Below are 14,310 nucleotides of genomic sequence, written 5' to 3'. Positions count from 1 at the left end.
ATCCCCTCCCTAACTCCCCACCTACACTCACCTTTACTGGCCCCATCCCCGCCTCTTCGACCTGTTTGTTTCCTCTCCACCTATCCTCTCCTCTATCCATCTTCTATCCGCCTCCCACTCTCTCCCTATTTATTTCAGAACCCCGTTCCCCTCCCCCTTTTCTGATGAAGGGTCTAGGCCCGAAACGTCAGCCTTTCTGCTCCTATGATGCTGCTTGGCCTGCTGTGTTCATCCAGCCCTGCACTTTGTTGTCTCGGATTCTCCAGCATCTGCAGTTCCTACTATCTCTGATCTGTTAACAAGATTTGCCCAGCAATCAGCCTATTCGTAGCCTGCTTACTATGGGGACCAGGTCCTAGATCAAGTGCTATTGAAATACATGTCTCAGATTTAAAACCTGACCAAAACGGAAGGGACATATGTACTTGCTACTGTTGACTTGTTGTCTCAGACATTTTAAAATGATAAAGAAAAGCAAAGGGAAAAGACTGGTCTTATTGTTAGTAAGGCAAAGTGTTAGTCATGTGATGTTGCCTGGTCAGAGAATCAGAACCTGTGGGCATTCACGACCTCAAAAATTCCTTCTCGCAGGGCCAGGGCAAGAGTCATAGGAGTGCACCGTGCTGCTGGAGGTCAGTTTGGGAATACTGACGGAATGGACATTCAACAGTCACTGGTTCAACATTACAACTCAGTCTAACACAGAAATGTGAAACAGAGAAGTTGGGACAAACTTTTTCCTGTAAAAACTTTAAATTTGCAGAGAGTGATGTATTTGGCGGCACAGTGGCTCAGTGGTTAGCACTGCTGCCTCACAGCGCCAGGGACCCGGGTTCAATTCCACCCTCAGGCAACTGTCTGTGTGGAGTTTGCACATTCTCCCCATGTCTGTGTGGGTTTCCTTCGTGTACTCCGGTTTCCTCCCACAGTCCAAAGATGTGCAGGTTAGGTGGATTGGCTATGCTAAATTGCCCATAGTGTTCAGGGGTCTGTAAATTAGGTGGGTTATAGGGGGAGGGGGATGGGTCTGGGTGGGACGCTCCAAGGGTCAGTGTGGACTTGTTGGGCCAAAGGGCCTGTTTCCACACTGTAGGGATTCCATGATTCTATGAAATAATGTGGCATAGGGTTATCAATTATGTAATGATATTAATAACAGTTATCTTTTCAGTACCTCTAGTATGTAACATTTAGTTTACACTGATTTCAAGTTGCATGTAACAGTAAAAGTCTTAAATTGGAATTGTGCCACGGAATTCCTTTAAGATGGTCACCAGAAGTACAATTTTTTAAGGAAAATTTCAGACTCAACTGGAATTGTATCATGTTATAATGTTGAAGCCTTTGGTAGTGGACTGCAGCCTTTACAACAGCTCATATACTAACATTTAAATACATATACTGGATGCTTGTAACAGCATGATTCTCGACCGGCTTTATTTTTGCAAGTTCTAATAACACTGCCCTAAAAATTTTTGCTTCGTAAGATGACCATGAGAGTTGAAAGGGCATTTAATTCGAGTTAATTCATGAAAAATTCTAATTTACCTTGGCAATAACATCTGCAGTTTCACGAAAATCATGACATCGTCCAACATTAGAACGAGCTAAAAAATCTTCTATCAGTCTGACTCCAATGTTATACCCCCTATGTTGAAACATAGACAAACCAATATCATTCATTTAGGAGAAAATAATTGCTTTAAAAAAGTCACCTATAAACTCTTCAAACTTGAGTCTCCTTTGTAAAATACTTGAAGTAATCTTTGATTAGAAAATACTTTTTAGATACAAGAAAAAACAAATTTCCATTGCTGCCAAAAGATGCAATTATCAACATGTCAAAACTCAAACATATCAGAACAATGTATACTTATTAACAGAGTCAGGTATTCAGAATGAATTAAGCTTATACTACTTTTGGATTTTGCTTTGTTATCCCAACTCGTTGAGCACTTCCATTCAATTGTTTTAAATTCTAAGCTTAATGCAATCACTGCATCACAATGTAATTAATTTTTTCTTTTAATCTCTTCAAACTTATTGTAGTGTACTGTAGACCTTGAACTTTCACCTTGGTTTCCCAATCAAGAAATAAAATGTATCAATGTTAGAATCCAAAAAAATGCATTTCTAATAACTTAAGTTAGATACAGCAAGGATATTCCCGAAGGTGGGCGAGTCCAGAACCAGGGGTCATAGTTTAAGGACTAAACCATTTAGAACTGAAATGAGAAGAAATTTATTCACGCAGAGAGTGATGAGCCTGTAAAATTCAGTACCACAGAAACTGGTTGAGGCCAAAACATTGTGTTTTCAAGTAAGTGGTAGATAGAGTTCGAGGCTAAAGGGATCACAGGATATGCAGGTAGGTCAGGATTTGGGTATTGAGCTCAATGATGAGCCATAATAATATTGAATGTCAGAATAAGGTCAAGGGATTGAACAGCCTATTCCTGCTCCCATGTTCTATGTTTCTACGTAACAGGCCATTTGCTTGCTCCAGAAAAGAGTTAACTATGGAAACAGACATAAGGCAGACAAAGCATGTGTGTATGGGTCAGCAATAATGTGAAAGTTTAATCTTTCAACACAAGACTCCTATACTCGCAGAGGTAGATTAAGTTTAGTGCAGAATCATTATATCAAAATAGAATTACAGCATATCTGGCAACTACAATGGGAAGTGCTTGCCCAGTATAAAGTGACTAAAGCATTCAATTACACTTACATTTTATCCAACTGCTTATTGACATCTTCATCATTTTCATAATCTTTACACAGTTGTGTAACTAGAGCTCCATAAGTCAACGTGAATAGCTCTGAATTCTGTCGAGGCAGGGAAAGAAATTCAGTAAAGTATTTGGAAACACCAAGAACTGCATCAACAAATTCCACAATTCTTACCCTCAAAATCTTAAGCTGGTTGTTGATCAATGAGATCAGCAGAAGTTTGTTAACAGGTTTGACAACGTATTGACTGCATTTTTAAAAAATGAACAAGCAACTTGCTCCTTTACCAAATTATTTACATTGTTGATTTATATTCAATTATTATTAGAATCAGCCAATACCAACAAGTAACTGGCAGGAAGTAAGAAGTGGGAAACTGGTTAAGAAATAAAAAATAAACAATTTTGATTTCTGGTTTCCTTTTTGGAATTTTTGAAGTATTTATTCATGGCACGGGGACATTGTTGGTTTGGCCAGCATTTGTTGGCCACCCCAATTATCTTGGACAAAGTCGTTGTGAGCAGGGTTCTTGAACAGTTACAGTCTTTAAGGTGTAGAAACACCCAGGTTGCTGATAAAAATGGTTTTGACTCAATACTTTGATACAGCGAAAATGAAGGATGGTGATATAGTTCTGAGTCAGGTTGGTGTGTGGCTTGGAGAGGAATTTACAGATGGTGTTCCCGCATAACTGCTGTCCTTGTTGCTCTAGGTAATGGAGGTTGCAGGTTTGGAAGGTGCTGTTGAAGAAACCTCGCTAAGTTACTGCTGTACATCTTGTAGATGGAACACACTGCCGTCTCCAGCAATCCAAGATATTGTCCAAAGTTTTCAATGAGATAATTGCAAAATAATCATGAGTTACTGCACTGAAATTTAATTTCCAAGCAACTGATCAGGTCAAACCAGTTGATTACAAATAAATGCACATGTTCACTGAATCAGTTATAGTTATTTTAATTAATGTTTGGACAGGTTATGACACACCTCAGTGAGAGCTAGGACTTGAACCCAAGCTTTCTGTCAAAGAAGTAGACATACTACTGCACTAACTTATACTATTACCAGCTTTGAGAGTATCACAAAAGAGTTTCATTGACAACTTTCAAGCTTCAGTAAATAGGCATAAACTGATGTGTTCATGTGCATTGTCAACTAAACAAATTGAAAAAATACACTTCAAAACATGTTTTATATTCTGAAACGGACCTGTATTTTTTTTTTCCAATTGTTGATTCATAATTTTTTTCTCAGACACTACACGACTTCCATGCAGTCTGATCAGCCGTTACATCAGACAATGGAGACAAGTTAATGGAGAAGGGTTTCAGCAGCACACTGAATTGGAAGTGGAAGTGGAAATACATTTTGATGATGATAGCCCACTATTTATGAATAATGGCTCAAAATTAAAGGGTTAATATAACCCAGGTTCAACTCAGTATTTATTGTCCATCCCTAACTGCCCAAGAGAAGGTGGTAGTGGTTTAAGGTGGCTCACTGCAGTCCATGTGAAGTTGGTATACCCAGTGCTGTAATGAGGTGACTTTTATGCCATAGCCATCACTAGGTCAAAGATATAGCTCCAAATCAGGATGGTACGTGGCTTGGAGGGGAACGTGAAGGTTGTGTTTCCACGCATCTGCTGCCCTTGTCCTTCTCAGTGGTAGAATTCACTGGTTTGGAAAGCACTGTCAAAGAAGCATTAGTGAGTTGCTTCAGCACATCTTGTACCTGACATACATGGTGCATTGGTGGTGAAGGGAGTGAATGTTGAAGATAATGGATGAGGTGTCAATAAATGGCCTGCTTTATCCTAGGTGGAGTTGCACTTGTAACACAATCTTACGAAGTAGGAGCAGAGGTAGATCATTGGTCCCTCAAACCTTCAAGATGATCGAAGAATTCCTAATAAGTTGATTAAACACTACTTCCCCTTCATGAAACTATGGACACTCGTCCTATTTACCATCAGTCTTCGTTTCAAGTGTGCAGTTATATAACCTCTTTAATGATCAATTCTACCACCTTCCCCACAACAGACATCAAGCTAATTGGTCTAAAGTTTGCCTGTTTTCTATCTCCCTACTTTCTGGAATAGAGGGGTAATATTTGCTACTTTCCAGTCTGATGGAACCTTTCCTTAATCAAGGGAACTTTGGAAAATTAAAATCAGCACATCCGCTACCTCATTAATCACCCCTTTTTAAGATCCTAGGATGAGGGCCATCTGTGCCCAAAGGATTGTCAGTCTGCAACTCCATCAGTGTTTTGTACTGTTTTCCTAGTGATTGGAATTTCACTTAGTTCTTCTCTCCCTTCCACCACCTGATTTACAGCTATTCTTTTAATTGTGGGCTCTCTAATGAAGGAGAAAAATGCTTGTTTCATCAGTCATTTCCTTATTATCCACTAACCCCCATCTCTCTCTCTCTCTCTCTCCAGGGAACCAGTCACTTTACTTACTCTTCTGTTTTTCAAGTAGTATTGCAACTCTTGAAATCTGTGTTGATATTTTTAACGAGCTTCTTCCAGGTTAACCTTTTTGTCACTTTCTGCAGTTCTTTACATTCTGACTAATCATTTGACTTGTCACTCATCTTTGTGCAGATATATAATTTTTCCTTAAGTTCGATGCTTTCCTCGACTTCTTTCGTTAACCACAGATGGTGGGTTCTCCTTTATGTTTCTTTATTGTCAGATGTTGGTGCAGCTGCACTCATCCAGGCAAATGGAGGGTATACTATCACGAACATGGGTTGTGCCTTGTAAATGCGAGACAGAATTTGGGAGAAACGAGGTGAATGATTCACCATAGAAGTCACAGATTGTGGACTTGCTCTTGTAGCCATTGTTTTTACACAGTTCATTAGTTCAGTTTCTGGTCAATGGCTGCTTTTTGGTGATAGCAGGGATTCAGCACTGCTAATGCAATTAAATGTCAAAGAGAGATGGCTAGATTGTCTCTTGTCGGAAGTGGCTATTGATGGTAAATAAGTGCCAGACTATGTTAGTTGCCACTTAGCAGCCTAAGCCTGAATGTTGTCCAGGTCTCGCTGCAGAAGGCCACAGATGCTTCAATATCTGGAGTTGCAAATGGCAACAAGCACTGTGCAATCATCAGTCACATCCCCCTTTATGATGGAGATAGGTTATTGATCAAGCAACTGAAAATGATTGAGTCTCGGTCACTAAAAATTCAATGCACTCACCCAAAACTCAGTGGCCCTGCTGGAACTCATTCCAATAGTAAATTGTTGATTGACCCAGCTGGTAAAGTCCAACTTTACAACCTTCATCTGCCTGAGGATGGGCCAGGAAAGATGTGTTCATTTGCTTCACAAGTGGAATGTGAGCAACAGCGGGTGGCACGGTGGTTCAGTGGTTAGTACTGCTACCTCACAGCGCCAGGGGCCCGGGTTTGATTCCAGCCTCGGGCAACTGTCTGTGCGGAGTTTGCACATTCTCCCCATGTCTGCGTAGGTTTCCTCTGGGTACTCCGGTTTCCTCCCACAGTTCAAAGATGTGCAGGCTAGGTAAATTGGCCGTGCTAAATAGCCCATAGTGTTCAGGGATGTGTAGATTAAGTGGGTTATAGGGGGATGGGTCTGGGTGGAATGCTGAGGGTCAGTGTGGACTTGTTGGGCCTAAGGGCCCGTTTCCACTCTGTAGGGATTCTAAGATTCTAAGCTCAAATTGTGGCTCTAATCATTTGTCAGACCATCACCCACATACCAAATTCTGCTCATGGAATTCGCCCCTGGTGACAGCACAGCCAATTTGTCAGCTGAAGGCATTGAACAAATTGTTAAACTTCACATCAAACTGAAACTGCCTCCCCAGACATACACATTTTTAATATTGCCAAGAATTAGGCAAAACTCTATACATTTTAATGAATTTCTACAGAGGGCAAAAAATTTAGGTCGAGCAATTTGATCCAATGCTTGGATACCAGTACAACACCACCATATGCAGTGACACAAAAGATTGGAGCAGGTCAAGAAAACGTAACTGACATTTTATTACTTTTATTTACATATCATTTTAACCCTAGCAGAAAAGAATATTAAAGCAGTATTTCATTGCGTGGCTGCTAAAGGTATATTGGTTCCACGTTTTATATAACCTTTTGGAAATGTGAGTATAAATCTTGCTATAGTTATTTATGAAACATACACGTGAAGCCTTCATCAAGAAAACATTCATTCAAAAAAAAACAAAGCTAATTAATCCACTTAGAGTCATCGAGACAGAGATATACAATACAGAAACAAACCCTTCAGTCCAACTTCTCCATGCCAACCAGATATCCTAAATAAATCTAGTCCCATTTGCCAGCATTTGGCCCATATCCCTCTAAACCCTTCCTATTCATATACCCATTCAGAAGCCTTTCAAATGTTGTAATTGTACCAGCCTTCACCACTTCCTCTGGCAGCTCATTCCATACATGCACCACCCTTTGCATGAGAACATTTCCCCATAAGTCCCTTTTAAATCTTTCTCCTCTTACCTTAAACTTATGCCATCTAGTTTTGGACTCCCCAACCCCAGGGAAAAGACCTTACTTATTCACCCTATTCATGCCCCTCATGATTTTATAAACCTCTAGAAGGTCACCCCTCAGCCTTCAATGCTCCAGTAAAAATAGCTCCAGCCTATTCAACCTCTCCCTATAGCTAAAACCCTCCAAAACCTGGCAACATCCTTGAAAATCTTTTCTGAACCTTTTCAAGTTTCACAACATCCTTCCTATAGCAGGGAGACCAGAGTAACAATAAAAGCATACAGCTATCCAGCAGAATGTTAACAAGGATCATGCACTTTTCTTTTTTAAAAAATAACTCAGATCAGAAATATGGTTTCCATAATATCATAGCTATGTTCCTGTTGGTTGCAGTTTAAAGCAGCAATTTTCATCAAAGTAATCCAAACACATTTCTTTAATGCATACAAAACTTTAAACGATGGTTGTAGTCTTCATGAAACAATCTCAATTAGCTTCACAGATGCTGGAAATTAGATCATGTTTTGAATTCAGGTTATAAATTTCACCTTGCACTTCATAATCCAAGGAGAAATCTAACATCGCACAGAAATAGCCATGAAGCAAATCAGAAAGCGAAATGAAAACATGCATTGCGGTAAACCCATTTTCAAAGAGATTAGTATTCCTAACACCTACCATGAGATGCAGAGATGCAGAAGGTGAAATGAATGGCAAATACCAGTACTACAGAATGAGTGCGTTAGGCAGAGGAGACAGGAAAAAGACAGAATTGAGATTTAGTGAGATCACACAAATTGTACATAATGAAGTACACATCAAAAGAACATATTACTTAGATTAAACATAAAAGAACTCAACCCAAGATCTTGTAGTCCTGCACATAAGAGCAGACTAGGCAATTCATTAAGCTTAACTCCAATACAATGGAAATTTGTTTTTGAATGTACAATTAAAAAGATATTTCGAGATACCCAATTTTATCTGGAAGAAAATTTCAGTAAAACCTGTTCTTGATTTATTTTTATTATTTTTAAAAATCATGCTTAAATTTACAAAGCTGGTAGAAAATAATCTGAACTTCGAGGTTCTTAAAAAAACATCATGCCAACATACTTGAACCTGTGCCAGGACTTGGTTGCCGCAATCTCCATATCCTGAACCAAACAAAACTGACAGGCATTTATGGATTTTAGTAAGAGTAATTTAGTTGCTGTATGCACAGGGCCACAAAATTCAGATAAATACACTAAATGGTAGTAACATAAACAGGACTTGAAACTTATGCTTTGATTAATTTGTGCCAAAGAGTATCCTGTGCAAATATGAAACCAATGCTGAAAATCTGAGATAAACTTGAAAGCATTCTGGAAAGGAGTGCATCCAGTGGAATTATGTGAGAAATAAGGAGGCCATTACCTAAGTTATCAAATAGCCCTCAAATTGATTTGTAGTGCAATATATCCAAACAAGATATCATAAATAAGCACAAAGTTGCTGGAAAAGCTCAGCAGGTCTGGCAGCATCTGAGAAGGGAAAAAACAGAGTTAACGTTTCAGGTCCGGTGACCCTTCCTCAGAACTGGGAAGAGTCTGAGAAAGGATCACCGGACCCGAAACGTTAACTCAGTTTTTCCCTTCACAGATGCTGCCAGACCTGCTGAGCTTTTCCAGCAACTTTTTTTTTGTTCCTGATTTACAGCATCCGCAGTTCTTTTGGTTTTTACCATAGATAAGCAATTCAGTGTTTGTAGGAATATGAAGACTCTCAAAAGATCAAAATTCAGAAGGGGAGTTACTTCTGCTGGGTCTGACTTAACCATGTATGATGCTGTTTCTTGCCCACACAGGCATAGGTAGATTTGGGATATGAATTGACACATATGGGAAGAAAATTGTCAAAAAAATTGTGATAGCAGTCCAAGTGTCTGTATCTTTCTGATCACAATCACATGACATGTGACAACCTGATGGTTGTTTATAAAAATTCTTTTGTTTCTGCTATGTAATCAGTTAGAAGTATTAATTTAGTAGCCAGCCAGATTGACAAACTGATTATGTGAACCTGAAGAGGTCTGAGCACTGGTAATCCTCCTAAATTGGCATAAAGTAAGATTTTAACCAAGCATCCATTTATGTCATCAGCTTTCTGCCTGCACAAAAGTTCAGCATTGTGCAACCAATTATGGGTACTGACCATAAGAGAACTGCTCCATAATGTCAAAGTTACTCAATAGTTCCAACAAATCCAGTTGTCTTCACACATTTATTTTAAAAAAATGCATTACCAATTTAGGGCTTAATATACAAAGCATGCAGACTATAATGTTCATGATTAAGTTTATTTTAGAAAAGTCATGATAAAACCTAAAGCAACACTAATCTAATCACACAATGTATTATGAGTTACAGTCCAATTGCATTACTACTGAATTCAATCCAATCTCCAGTTAATTTCTGGAGCAAACTGGATAATATTCTTTGTTTTGACAAACAAAAAAGTCCACTAGTTTTGAGTGCAAAGATGATTCTTTATTTAAATAAAGCTATCAGGCTCTTCATACAAAGTAGATTCATTTCTTCTCATGTTACTTACATTTATAATTCAATGATAGAAACAGCAGATTTGGAATGTTTTCATTATTATCCAAATATGAAAAAGTGAATTTGTAATTATAGCAGTGACAGGTCACTCGATACTTCCTCTGTACATTACATTCCGAATATGACTGAAAACATCTCAAAATTACCCTTTAAAATACATTGAAGGAAAATCTTAAGTATTTTTGGTTGAATTTAGAATATTTCAAAATTCAAACTAAAAACTGTTTTTTCCCTCTTACATTTTAAGAATCCAAATCAAGCCCTTACAAATCGATGGACAAATGATGCTTCGGTTTCCAATGCTGTGTCTTTTTCCATCTTGCGCCAAACCGCAAACATTGCAGTGGAGTCAGTGCTCATAGGTTTCACATTTGCAAACATAATCCAAGCTTAAGACACATTAGATGTGACAAGCTTAAAATGCACCTCATTCTTTACAAACAAACAAAAAAAAAAAAAAAAAACAACTTAAAATGAACTGAATTTATGGAACACAAAAAGGAAATGCAAATGGTGGCTAAGCATGTAAAGAACAAAAAAAATGTACAGCTCAGGACCAGGCCCTTTGGCCCATGGAGCCTGTGCTAATTCCTAGTCCTTATTTAGACCCACCACCTATTGCCCATACATGATTTCTATCCATCTACTTGCCTCCCGTACATGTGTCTATCGAGATATGCCTTAAACATTGTTAACTTGTCTGCTTCCACCACGTCCACTGCCTTCCAGGCAACCATCATCCTCTGTGTGAAAGATTTTCCCTTCTCTCCTTGAACCTGTACCCTCTTGCAGCTGACCTGTCCACCCTGGGGAAAAGCCACTGACTATCCACCCTATCTATGGCCCTTGTAATTTTACAGAACTCCATCAGGTTGCACCAACCCTGCCACCAACACAACCAAGCCTCCATCTTTCTAGTGAAAACAATCTGAAGTTATCCACCTCTCCTCATACCTAAAACCCTCCAGACCAGGCAACATCCTGGTAAACCTTCTCTGAACCCTCTCCAAAGCATCCATGTCCTTCTAGCAGTGTGGCAAACAGAACTGCACATAATATTCCAAATGTGGCCTAACTAAAGTTTTATACAGCTGTAACATAACTTGCAAACTTTTATATTCAAAACCCCAGCCAATGAAGGCAAGTATGCATTATGCCTTCTTGACCACCTTATCCACCTGCATTGCCACTTCCTGGGATCTGTAGACCTGTACGCCCAGATCCCTGAATATGTCAATGCTCCTAAGGGTTCTATCATTTATGGTGTAATTCGCACCTGAATTTGATCTTCCAAAATGCATTACCTCACATTTGTCCAGATTAAACTCTATCTGCCATTTCTCTGCCCAAATCTGCAATCTATCTATATCATTCTGTATCCATTTATAATCCTCCTCACTATCTGCAACTCTGCCAATTTTGGTGTCATCCGCAAATTTAATCAGACCACCTACATTTTCCTTCAGATCATTTATATATATTAAAAACAAAGCTCTCAGCACTGATCCCTGTGGAACATCACTAGTTACTGATCTCTATTCCAAAAAGCACCCTTCTACCACTACTCTGTCTAGCCACGTAGCAACAGAAAAAAATCAGAAACATTAATTGGGTCATATTAAAGCTCAATAAATTAAAACAGCTAGTTTCTATATTTTCTCTAGTTATAATATATTGGGATTTAAATGCAAATAAAAATGCACTGTTTGAATGTTTTAATTTCAAAGGAAAATTTGAAAGCAAACTTGATTATTATCTTAGGCTTAGAAATTTTGATAAGCTAATGAGCCTTTTCTGGCTAGCAAAATAAATCATAGCTTGTTATATGACAAAATATTAGGCAATAGGTCTAACAACAAAAATATGCTCACAAGCCACATCAGTTTGTTAAAAGACAGCCAAACAAGTGCCCTAAACTATTTTTCCAAAGCCATATCCCTGGTGTCAACATTGATGCTTATTCATTAAGGGAATATGGGCATCACTGGCTACAGCATCAATTGTATATCCATTCCCAATTGCCCTTGAACTGTATGGTTTGGTAGGCCATTGCAGAGGACAATTAAGAATTAAACATTTTTGAACAATTAAAGTCCTATATAGACCAGACCAAGTAAAAAAGGCAGTTCTCTCCTTCTCTAAAGGACATTGCTCAACCCATGGTTTTACCATAGTGCATTCTAATTTCATGACCACCATCACTGAGATTAGATTTTAATTCTAGATTTCATTAACTGAATTTAAATTCCACCAACTGCTTTGTTTGGATTTAATCACATCCCAACATTAGCCTGGATACCTAAATTGCTCATTCAGTATATTCATCTAGAATTCCGATTCTTAGAGCACAGCAAATTAACGAGAAGAGGACCATATTCACGTTGTCAACATAGTGTATTTTAAGCTTGTATATAAACACAAGTTGTTGCACTCGTAGTAAAATTTCACCCATGCAATACTGCACGAGCACCATATCATATATTTAATAAGTTCAAACAGTACGATGCTAGAGTTTCAAAGAAGTTAAGCGATGAAATCAGAAGTGCTCAAATCTGTCAATGTTGAGGGTGGGGGTAATGGCAATGATCAGGATGTGACGAGACTCCAAAACAAACACAGGAATTGCTGACGAAACGCAACAAGTCTGGCAGCATCTGCGGAGAGAAAAAGAGTCCGATGAAGAGTCACCGGAATGGGAATGTTAACTCTGCTTCTTCCCCACTGATACTGCCAGACCTGCTGAATTTCGCCAGCAAATTTCTGTGTTTTTGTTTCAGATCTCCAGCATCCACAGCTCTTTATTTTACGTGAGGGACTCCAAACTCACTGCAAGGTGAACATTTTTTAGGAGTACGTCAAGCAAGTTGAACGCTTAAACACGTCGAGTTTGTCTCTACATACAGTGAGAGTCTGTTAAGTGTGAGGGGCCTGTAGTGGCCATTGAGTTAGTCACCAGCAGCAGAGCAGGCCCACAGCTGACAGATTCGGCACTTGATTCGGTTTGGGTTTTTCTTTCGGCCATAATAAACGCATAAAATTCTAAGCCACAAATTACCATTTTCTTGCTCTCGGTACCTCGGTTCGCCTGGCGAGACATCTTTCTACCCCACTCAAAGTTCCGAGCCGACCCTCAGCTTCGCCTGTGGAAAAAAACCTCCTCACCGCAAGCTTCTGGGGAAGGGAGGGGGATGAAGAGGGGAGGAGCATGCATGCGCGCGGACCCTCGCTGCCTGCTGGGAGATGTAGTGTCTTCCTGCGGGAGGCCAGCAGACCGTTAGCAGGAAGTGGATGCGCAACAAGAGACTACAACACCCGGGATGCACCGCGGCAGCGCGGCGACGCCGTTGGATTACAGGAACCAGAAGTCCAAGCGACTTTGAAAAAAAGAGCCAGAACTGTAGAGGCGGAAGAAGGTTATTCAGGTCTTGGTTATACTGGTTCTATCAGCCAGTACCTTGGAGATGTGCCACATATACAAGAGGGCTCGAGTTTTATTTTTTTGAGTTGTATGTGGATGATTCATAATTATTCATAAATTGTAGCTAAAATCTATCTATAATTAAAAGATAATCATTGTTAAGTAAATGAAAGCAGTGTGTGTTTTCTGTCAGGCTATGTCTAAAAGTCAGGCAAATTGGAGAATTTTACATACTTTTATAAAACCTCTAATGTTAGTGGTGATTGCGGAAATAGCGGGATTTGATTTCCAGCGGATTACTCCAGTGAGACGTAACACCGGTGGCAACTCCACAAACTAATCAGCTATTTGTTGCTGGCCGAATCTCACTTTGTACACTCGTCTTGTGCCTGTCTTCCCCAGTGTTTGGCCAAAGCATCAGTGTAAACATGACTTACAATGACTTGCAGTAACTTGCTCTTATAAAGTGTAACAATTTCTTCCAAAATCCCTGGTTTAAAACAGCTCTTTTCTCATTTCAGTCCATGATCAAAGATAAAAAAAAATTTAAAAAGATACCGTCTTTACAATGCTCCCTCCCAAATGCTGGAAGAAGAGTAGAGGAGAAGGTGGTGGCATCATATTGAAGTCAACGAAAATAATTGAAGAAGATCCATTCAGTATAGAAGCTGGTGGGGCTGAAGGAGATGCCCATCACAGATCTGGATGTGTTTAATAGAACAGACAAGGTTGAACACTCTGTCAACCATGAGGAAGAAGGATATTCTGAATTAAGGAAGTTAGTAGATACATCATAAGTGCTAGTAGAGAGTTTACATCATCCAATCCAATATGACAGGGATGGAGAAAATGCAAGAATATAAAAGATTCCTTACAGGATTTTATGTAAGGAATTGTAGTTAAATTAGATTTGAGAGTCCTTGAGCTCTTAGTGAATATTGTTGAGAGTCTATCCCCATAAATGAAGGCAGAGAACTCAAGGATAGGAAAGGAAGAGCCAGAGCTTAACTAACTGAGGGTGAAAGGTGGATATTGGAAGCACAGTA

General features: G+C 39.2%; 2 protein-coding genes across 6 annotated transcripts in view; both read right to left on the bottom strand.

The window, feature by feature from the left end:
• Positions 1-13,141, bottom strand: part of trappc3 (trafficking protein particle complex subunit 3) — a 26,356-nt gene extending 13,215 nt beyond the window's left edge. For 2 of the 5 annotated variants that reach the window (XR_007264965.1, XM_048613177.1), the window contains exons 1-3: positions 12,922-13,107; positions 2,732-2,829; positions 1,549-1,648 (exon numbers count right to left, since the gene is read on the bottom strand). Coding sequence is in view for 3 of the 5 variants with exons in the window: in XM_048613177.1 (XP_048469134.1) it covers positions 1,549-1,648; positions 2,732-2,829; positions 12,922-13,053 (330 nt within the window). In the remaining 2 variants the exon portion in view is untranslated. Of the gene's footprint in view, positions 1-1,548; positions 1,649-2,731; positions 2,830-12,901 lie in introns of all 5 variants that reach the window. The other 3 variants (XR_007264966.1, XM_048613178.1, XM_048613179.1) reach the window with 2 other exon arrangements.
• The window catches only part of yars1 (tyrosyl-tRNA synthetase 1), a 484,347-nt gene that overhangs the window by 445,912 nt on the left and 24,125 nt on the right, over positions 1-14,310 (bottom strand). The gene's annotated exons all lie outside the window — the stretch shown is intronic.

Source organism: Rhincodon typus, chromosome 27 (assembly GCF_021869965.1).
Source record: "Rhincodon typus isolate 14 chromosome 27, sRhiTyp1.1, whole genome shotgun sequence".
In the NCBI taxonomy this organism is placed as follows: Eukaryota; Metazoa; Chordata; class Chondrichthyes; order Orectolobiformes; family Rhincodontidae; genus Rhincodon; species Rhincodon typus.
Note: the sequence above shows the minus strand (reverse complement) of the source record. Positions and strands in the feature narration are given on the sequence as shown.